Raw genomic sequence first — 9,892 nt, 5'->3', positions numbered from 1 at the left:
AGCGATTGAGGTGTTCTGTTGTTGGATGTAATAATGAACATAGCAGTCGTCATTTACTCCCGACATTTGAGCCGCTGAAGACGCAGAGGGTTAACGTTACTTTCGTTTCGAAGGGAATGCGCCGATCCCCGATCTGCCTAAATGCGTCTATATTCGCGCAAATCATTCGTGATCGAGCTTCATCTACAGAAGAAGTGAGTACAAGGTTTTTATGAATCTTTGCAAATCGCCTTTCCTAATATGTGCTAGTTAGCAAGTTTCGCGGCTAAAGTAAACAGTACTGCTCGTCACCCCACAGAAGAGAGGGGCGGGGTCAGCAGAGCTCATTAGCATTTAAAGCAACATGGACTAGAATTGCTTGCTAAAAACAGAGCTCATTTTGACAGGGTAAAAAAGGTGTTTTTTACACTACCATTGAGACATTTTAACCAAAGCATGTTATAGACTTTTCATTAAGACCCTAAAGAATCATATCAACTTGTATCAAATGGGCATCCGATGACACCTTTAACAAGGGACTGAAGGTCAGATCTCTGTACTTGAAATGTACTTTGTTTTATAAAATTACCAGTACATTGTAAACAAGCAACACTACTATTTAAAAGTTTGGGGTCAGGTTTTTTTTTTTTTTTTCTTGAGCAAGGACAAATTAAATTGATTTGCATTTATAATATAATAATAGATATTTATAATGTTACAAAAGAATGTCAAATAATTGTAGAATCCACAAAAATATTAAGCAGAACATCTGTTTTCAACATTTATTATAAAAGTCGGCATATTACAATGATTTATGAACGATCATGTGACACTGAAGAAATGACTGCTGAAAATTCAGCTTTGCCATGACAAGAATAAATTACAAACAAACAAATAAATAAGGTTATTTATTTGTATAAATTGTAATAATATTTCATAATGTTACTGTATTTTTGGTCAAATAAATGCAGCCAAGCATAGACTTTTCAGCGACACACACACAAAAAAAAATCTTACTGACCCCGAAATTACACTTGAGCAGCAGCACCTCCAAGCCCAGTGAATTAGTGAAGAAATAAAAAAAAAATCAGGACTTTTCTACACACATTACGGTGTGTTAATGGGGGATAGAGCACCAAGTTCATTTAGCAAATTGTTGCCAAAAAAACTATTTATGCACAAGGAGCATATTTAAGCAGAGAATCGATGTAAAAAAATGTATACATGCGTGCATATGTGTGTAAGACAGAGAGAAATAGTGAGTTAGGCGGGGTTTTAACAGAGTTTCGTTAATACTGAGTTACAGACCACTTTAGGCAACAGGAGGCCCATAGATCTTGGAAATGTTACAAATATATAAAAATAAATAATAATAATAATAATAATTTAATTCTAGATTTGCTAAGCAATATAACCTGAATCCTGAATGTTCAGTCATATCTCTTTATCCGCATCGGTGGCGAGACTTTAAATGAAGCTGCTAAAAGCTTTTCCTGGACCTTCCATTGGTGTGCTGGTGCTCGCTGATGCTGTGTGTGTGAAGAGACAACATGATACACTGTTAACCTTTATCCTTCAACAGGTCCAATATTATAAAACGTGGTTCTAGATGGGAAATCATTCTGAAACTATAAGAATATGAGAAAACAAAGAAATAACAGTACATTTACACAGTTAGTTGAATGACAATAATTTAGTCTTAATCAGTCAGATTTCCAAATGACATTTTAATGCATCTTTACCCCTCTCGCAATTGTCCTCTTGCTCATGTTCAGTAATGACACATAATCATAGGATCACTGCAAAGCTTTTCAAGTCTCAGAGTGGTCATTCCATTAAAGCACACAATGTAAAAGCAATCATTATCCCGTCACCTCACAAAGTCAAAAGCCCAGTCTATTTTTCATCGTGTTCAATGAACCCTGGTCGTGCTTTTCTGTGTATATATGCATGTGAGGTTAAAGATGGTTTATGAATGGGTACAATGGTGCCAGAGTACCACTGAATGCGCTCATTCTACTGACCTATCACTTTCAATAATGTCAGCCACCATGCCAGCCCCCTTTGAGCCTGGCACTGGATCACACTATCAAAGCACTCAAGGGAATAGGGGGTGTTGTACAATAGACAGACCGTCCCACACAACCACCCCTCTGGAACCAACCGCCACAAGAAACTACCAGTTAGTTTTGTGTGTACGCTCCAATCTGCTGCCATTTAAACTAAATCAACGTTAGAAGACATGAACAGATTTAGCACAAACATCTGATTTTAAGACCTAAAAGTTCTACCATCCACATTTCTGCTCTTTATAGAAAGAAGTTTAATTGCTGCTGGGAGGATTTTATCTCCAAATGAAAAAAAATAATAATCAAACCCTCTTCTGAGACAAGAGGCCACAATTACAGGACCAAAAAGTACCGTTTACTTTTAGCGCTGTGTTATGTGAAAGTTCCTGAAGCACAGCAGTGGTGAAGTTATGCAAGCGATACAAACACAAAACAGGGGAGGAGAGTCAGGCTGTTACTGAACAAACCTCCGTCCCAGTGCATCCATTCCAGAACAAATGAGAGGCCTGGACCCATGGGGTCCACCTGCAGGAGATGATGCTCAGTCCAAAACCTCAGCTCCAAACGATCCTAAAGATCATAGTTCTTCCAATGAGCCATAGCGATATCAAGAAAACCCCAACCCGTCAGTATTACAAAATGCACAAAATCATACACACTGGATGTGACAAAAACCATGTTTAATATTTCTCCCATCAGCCAAAATATGGTTTATGTAATCTGGCAAGTTGAGCTTTGATGCTCATGTGAGCTATTCAAGTTTGAATTCAGCTCTCAACATTTCCTGATCTCAGTCGTCATTTTCTTCCCCCACCATTTCCTGTCATTTATCCACTGAAAATACAATAAAATTAGGAAGCAAGCTAGAGAAGAGGAGAAACGCAGAGAAAAAAAAAGAAGTAATTTTTAAAATATAAAAAGCACTTCTACAAAAGTGGCAAAAAGCCCAAACAAAAAGCACTTAGACTAAAGACCTTGTCCTAAATAAAAATGTGATGCTCTAAGCTTTCTTTATACGTGTATAATTGAGGTTAAATGGCTAAATATATGCATTTATATGAATATAAATATATGCAAGGATTCTCCATCTATGTTTGGGTGGGCAAATTAAATATGAAAGAAAAGACTGAAATTTGAATTTAAAATGGCAGAGGCACTTCATTGTTGTCTGTGAGAGATTAAGTACATATTCTTGAGTATACCATAATGCAACGCAATAGTTATGGTTGGATGTGAGTTGCTGTTACTTTTCTTGGTACGTGCACAGCTCTGGAAATACAACTCCACAGCCTTTTCCATCATAAGCTCTCTAATAGATCCACAGCACTGAGGTCCAATTATACTGAGCTTTGTTGTGTGTGTGTGTGTGTGTGTGTGTGTGTATAGGCAGGGAGACAAAGGGAACCATGCCTTGTTAATCTTTCAGTGAATCAGTAAGTTCATCTCCCAAGAGCAGCCATTCATGTTTGCTAGAAGCGGGTTTAATGAGAGCTGTGAGCACTCAAGCTTCATTCTGAGCAATATGAACCCAGTGTGCACGGCCTCCTCCTCAGCAGCACTGGACGCAAGAGACTGGCTTACTTTCTAAAAAGCACAATAAAGAGTTATTGGCATGTCTTGACAACATAAAACCTCTTCCATTTAAGTAGGCAGCTGATCGACACAAATAACTTCTGCTTTCTCATAATCTATCATCACAAGTGCTTCTTAAAATATCATGCCATAAAAAATGGATTGAAAGAAAAATAGTTACACTGCAAAACTGTCTTCAAGGCAAACACTTTCTCTCGGTGCTCAGACAAATACACATCAGAAACTGACAGAAAAGCACAGTTAAAGAAGAAATCTAAAAATAAATTAAATTAGATTAGATTAAATGAAACCCCAATAACTAAATAAATTCAATAAAAAATAAAAAGACTCAAATTTTGGTCCGTTTTTCATGCTAAGCAATGGGATGCAAAGCCACACAGGTTTGAAATTAAATGAGAGTGAATAAATTACAACAAAATATTCAGTTTTTGGGCAAACTATCCATTTAAAAGTCTAACGTTGTGAAGGATTTCGCAAAATGTTGTGTGGATCTTGATAAGAATTACATACTGTTAGACTCCAGTTGATATGGGGCACTTTGGTGTGCAGGTTCAGGCTGAAGATGAGGAGCAAGACGCCTGTGACAACGAAGGCACTGCAACTGACAAACTCAAAGAGGTAGACGCCGGCACAGGGCGAGCACATCATTATGGTCTCAATGAAGATGAATGAGATGAGAGCCAGGACCTGCAACAGAAAGGAGAAAACCGACCCTTTTAAAACTAAACAAGAAGCATTTGTCCCAGCAGTAAACAGCTCACTTTATTTTATCAAGCAGAAAATTAAAGAAACATCGAATGTAGACTTAAAACGATACAACAAATCAAATTGATCTCTGTGCAAATCATGGTGTCTGATTCAAGACAACAACATAATACAATGCAGTCCTATGTGCAGATCAGTGAAATACCACAAGAATGTATTTCTCGAAAAGCTGTTTCAAGGCATAAATGACTCATCTATATTCAGGGTTTACTTTGTAATGCGTTTTCCACATGGTCATAACAGGGCCTTGCGGAGTATGCTGAACCCTACTGAAGTCGCAGAGGGTTCACCGATGTTTTCCTGCCGCATTCGTCAGTAGACCACAGCCTGGGAAGAAATCTGAGGTTAACGTGCTATTTAGGTGTTATGCAGCCTTGACTCTCCAGCACAAAACCTCAGACAGATTACAGGTTGGCCCGCTCCAACAGGGGAGACAGAACCTCTGCCACAAAACATTCCAACATCTAGACGGGGGCCAAGCATTTCCAGCTGGCTAGGACTGGATGCTGTCATGTGGCAGACGCTAAATAAAATGTTGCGCATATCTAGGAATGGAAGCACAATGTGGAAACCTCCCTGTGAAATGAATGATTTCTGTGATGAATAAAGAACTGGATGTGGGCTTAATAATGGAATGACAGTGATAGTCTGCCAACAAGTTCTGACTTTCCTGATGCTGAAAAATAATAGCAAAACCATCCACTGGACCATGGCACTATAGGGTATCCAATTTGTCACTTTAGGGTTTAAAAGATGCTCAAAATGAAGCCCCAATGCACCTTTTGTGAAGTCCACACTGGAATGAAGTTGATGGCTGGGTCTACTATCCAACAGTTTATGCATTATGTGACCAAAGTGTGGACTCATAGCTGCAAAAGACTGAGGGTGCCATTTGTTAGGGGCCAAAAAAGATTTTAATTTGAGGGCTAAAATACTGAATCATCCTTGCGTCACAATCAATTTTTCAGACAAAGAAAATAAGACCCAACAAAATTTTCCATTATTTTTCCAAAGCTCATGCTGTGCATTTGAAATGCAGATTGAGCAAGCATCAGCCAGCATGACTGCAATTACTGTATGAGACCTGAACAGATGCATTAAAGATTTTCCATGGCAGCAGTCACCTGATCTACCATGCAAAAAGACTTTCCTCTTTAAAAAAAAAAAAAAAGGAATTTCATGCATTATACATATGCAATTTTTGAACACACATGCTATATATTTATAAATGTATTCAACTGAATTAGCATAGGTTTGTCAAGATGGATAATTTCTTATAGCTTTAACAGTAGTTAAAACAGTATGTATTTGTTAAAGACACTGAAATAAATTTCTTCAGAAGTTTTCCCCACCATTTAAAATACAAAACTGCTATGGACAATATCATTTTAATTTCTGAATGTTGTTTGTGGTGGCATGAAGAGGATCACTGTGCTGTGTTACAATGTCCCCTGCCGTGCTATTCTATGACATTAGCGATGTAATTCACACTATTTACTTTAATAAATTTAGGCGACGAGAAACAGATGAATAAAGACTGACAGTCAATGTTTAATGTTAAGAAATTATTATTTCAAGACATGTAAAGCATTTTGGCTCGTTTATGTGGGCCGTCCCAAGCATGGTTGCAATGTGTTCATTGTCAAACTCCAAAATCAGATTATTTTTAATTCTTAAAAAACGCCATTATTTTATTTTAAATAAATAATTATTTTATTTTATTGACAAAATATTTTAGTTTGTCTTGTATATATAAGCTGTTATATGGTCATGTTACAACGTGCCCCTCAGCCGCAAAAAAAAAGTATTCTCATAGCTTCGTAACTTTACAGTTGAACCACTGATGTCACACGGACTACTTTGTCGATCATCTTGGTACTTTTCTGGACCTTGAACGTGGTAGTTACCTTGCTGTCTATGGGAGGGTCAGACAGCCCTCAGATTTCATCAAAAATATCTTAAATTGTGTTCCGAAGATCTTACGGGTTTGGAACAACACGAGGGTGAGTAGTAAATGACAGAATTTTCATTTTTGGGTGAACTAACCCTTTAAATATTTCCACAGAATTTCATATGAAGACTGACCTCATGTAAGCTGATTGCCCTTCTAACACAATGCAAACCCTTCTTTATCTTATCCGGCTTATTTGCATTGAACACGTTAAGAAAGTGTGGACCAAAGATAAACGACCGCTCACATCATGACGTTCCTGTCACAGTGCCAGCAGAGCCAGCATCACATCAGTTGACCGTCATGCCCCATCTAAAAGACAGATTAAAGACGTGCATTTGGAGATGAGGTCATTGTTCTTGATAAACGCAGCACAGCCTGCATCCCACAAGGCAGCAGGTGTCAGGCATACAGAAAGCCAAAGATTTTAAGTAATGATTATATGTCACTCCCCACCCTCCTCCTCCACTTTTTGCCGTCCTTCAGGGCCCCCTACATTAGGCAATCAGCTAGTTCCTTGTAGCAATGGCCACATGGAGTCAAATCCCCACACACCATCTGTTGTGCCCAGAAAATTAATGGTGGGAGGCTTGGTCTGACAGCTTGCAATGTGTTCCAAGAGCTCCTCCTTAAACGGAAATGAGCCTTCCAGCTCCCACCCAACAGTCTTTTCCTCGCCTGAAGGGAATTGCTCCTTGCACAAAATTTAAACCACTATTTCTTAAACTTGGAGATGTTTGCGGACAAGCAAACTCTCCACATTACATAAGTTTCGCAAGAGCGAGTGGGGAGGCAAAAAACATCTGGTAAGTCCATCAACTCGCTACATTACAGAGAAAGCTCTTTCATTATATTTAACGGTCCCTCATTAAAACATACCTTGAAAAACGATCCTTCAAGGTAAAATGACACATTTATGATGCTACTTCAATGCCTAAGACTGCTCCAAAAACATCTATAATGAACCAGACCTGAATCAGAGTGACACAAGGTGGAATCATCTGGATCTGGTGGCTTCATTCTCAGAACTTGAATCAGTTAAAAGGTCAATAGTTTTGCCCTTCAGGGCTGAAATTACCTTAATTGACAGGGTCCTTCCTGGTCAAAGTGGTTGTAGAAAAGAAGCCATATAAAAACAAAAGGGTTTGGAGTATCTCTAGCCAAGGACATTTCAAAGTCTTCAATTTAGGGATGACTAGTGGCAACTAACCAGTTGATTAGCAAGATCATCTAGTTTACCTAGATTTTTTTTCTTGTATGCCATTCAAACGTTTGGGGTCAGTAAGATTTTTTTTTTTTTTGAAAAATCAATGCTTTTATCAATACAAGGATTCATTAAATTTATCAAAAGTGATAGGAAAGACATAAGATTACAAATTATTTATATTTCTAATAAATGCTGTTCTTTAGATTTTTTTTTAATCAAAGAACCCTGAAAAACAGTAGAAATGTAGAAAATCATAGCTTCCAAAAAAAGCACCGTTTTTACCATAGATAATAATACGTTTCTTGCGCACCAAATCAGCATATTAAAATGATTTCTGAAGGATCATGTGACACTGAAATCTGGAATAATGACTGCTGAAAATTCAGCTTTATCATCACAAACATAAATTACATCTTAAAATATATTAAAATAGAGAACTGTTATTTTACATTGTAATAATATTTTACAATATTACTAATCTTACTATATTTTTTATCAAACAAATGCAGCCTCGGTGAGCATAAGAGACTTTCAAAAACATCAAAAAATAGTACATAGCTTTTGAATGATGGTGTACAGTTTTTACTAGTTACATTGTTATGCATATTTTATTTTATAGATATTTATCGTTATTTAAAATGTTTCTTTTTCAGCAGCAGTGCTTAAGTTAGCATGCTTTTGCTTTACTGCTGTTTACAGTTTACACCTCATACAATCTGTTCTATCTAGATTTGCAAAAACTATGTAAACCCTAGGAAATGCCCCCTAAAATAAGAATTACATTTTTGTAGAAGCCCAACAGATTATTTCTGTATACAAAAGTCCAATGATTATTTTTGTTTCATCTGTGAATGGAATGGGGAGATCCATTGATATTAGCCAAGAAAACCACATCTGCAGATGGACAAAAAAACCATGCAAAGATTAAACAGTCAAAAAGACTCCTCCTTATCCCACGGGGGCCTTAGGTAAATCATTGGCCAGTACATGGAGAAACAGCCATGGCTGAATATCCTTGTCAAGTCAACAGCAGGAAACATGCAGCCATGTGAAAAGTCCGGTGCTACAGATCATTTGCCCCTTTATTCCCAAAAACATTCCAAACAATCCAAATACCACTCAGATTGCTAGCAGGACAGAATGGGGGAGGACACAGGGCCCAATGGAATCCCACACAAAAACATGATCATGTGACAAAATCAAGAACCTATAATATACAGTAACTAAAGTCTAACTAGCAGAGCTCAATACAGCCCTTCTCATATGCGCAATATATTAAACCTCTGTTTTGAGGAATGATTGATCACATATTCAAACAAGACTGAGATTTTATGGTCGCAGCTCAAAACACCCCAAGGAATATCACTGGAATGCTGTAATTTAAAAGTTATGTGGGAACTTTCTGAATCATATCCTGTTTATTTTGACTTTTTAGTATATTATTTTAATTGATCCCCTCTTACTAACCTGTTCATTACCGCAGTAGGAAATGCCCCATACCTTATTATCTACCTGAGGAAAGTACCAGCTCAGAGAAAAGGAGCCGTTTGAACTTCACTGAGTATTACAAAACACAAACATCTCAGGTGTGTGATTAACTAGTGGCTTCTTCTTCAACTTTTAGTCTCTTGCATAGACTTTGACATTTTTGCTAATCTTTGACAAGCAGCAGTCTATCACATAAGAGTCAAAACAGATATTAAGGTTGAAGAAGCTGGCTTCTGGGTCAGTAATGAACAGAGCTTTACTATACTACTCATGCCTGCCTGTAATTTGACTCCACAGGCAAACGAAGCTTCTGGATGCACACAAAACAGCCTAGATAGAAAGCCACACATTAAGGCCCAATCCCAATTCTACCCCTTAGCCCTTCCCCTTTCCTCAATTTGGACAAGAAATTGGACAAAATTTGTAGGAGGAGTAGCGAATTCTCTTTTGGTTGGAGGGGTAGGGGTAGGGGAAGGGTCAGACAGCCCTTCAAACGAAGATTTTTCGGGACCACACTTCAAACGAAGGGGTATGAATTATCTCAGCGTAAACTGGCTTCAGGGGCAACATGGCTGCCTGAGCGAACAAAAAGACACATAAATGTAAGCATTTTTGGCATCAATAAAGATTTTAACGAAAAGTAATCATTTGTTTTATGTTACATTCAATCATGAGTTCATATTTACGGTCATGTTACTCAAAGAAATGTTTGCAAAAAATCGCTAATATTTGCTAACGTCATATTACAGACTGCACGATAGTGCCACAACATAGGCTATTTTCATGTCTGATCAGGGCGATAACCACAACATATTTTCATGTCTGATCAGGACGATAACC

General features: G+C 37.7%; 1 protein-coding gene across 1 annotated transcript in view; it reads right to left on the bottom strand.

Annotated features, from left to right (window-relative positions):
* The window catches only part of LOC107728702 (CKLF-like MARVEL transmembrane domain-containing protein 4), a 25,386-nt gene that overhangs the window by 7,598 nt on the left and 7,896 nt on the right, over positions 1 to 9,892 (bottom strand). Inside the window, exon 3 of the mRNA XM_016538985.1 lies at positions 4,152 to 4,328. Coding sequence (XP_016394471.1) covers positions 4,152 to 4,328 — 177 coding nt within the window. The remainder of the gene's footprint in view (positions 1 to 4,151; positions 4,329 to 9,892) is intronic.

Source organism: Sinocyclocheilus rhinocerous, unplaced genomic scaffold (assembly GCF_001515625.1).
Source record: "Sinocyclocheilus rhinocerous isolate Xijiao unplaced genomic scaffold, SAMN03320098_v1.1 scaffold1509, whole genome shotgun sequence".
Lineage (NCBI taxonomy): Eukaryota > Metazoa > Chordata > Actinopteri > Cypriniformes > Cyprinidae > Sinocyclocheilus > Sinocyclocheilus rhinocerous.
Note: the sequence above shows the minus strand (reverse complement) of the source record. Positions and strands in the feature narration are given on the sequence as shown.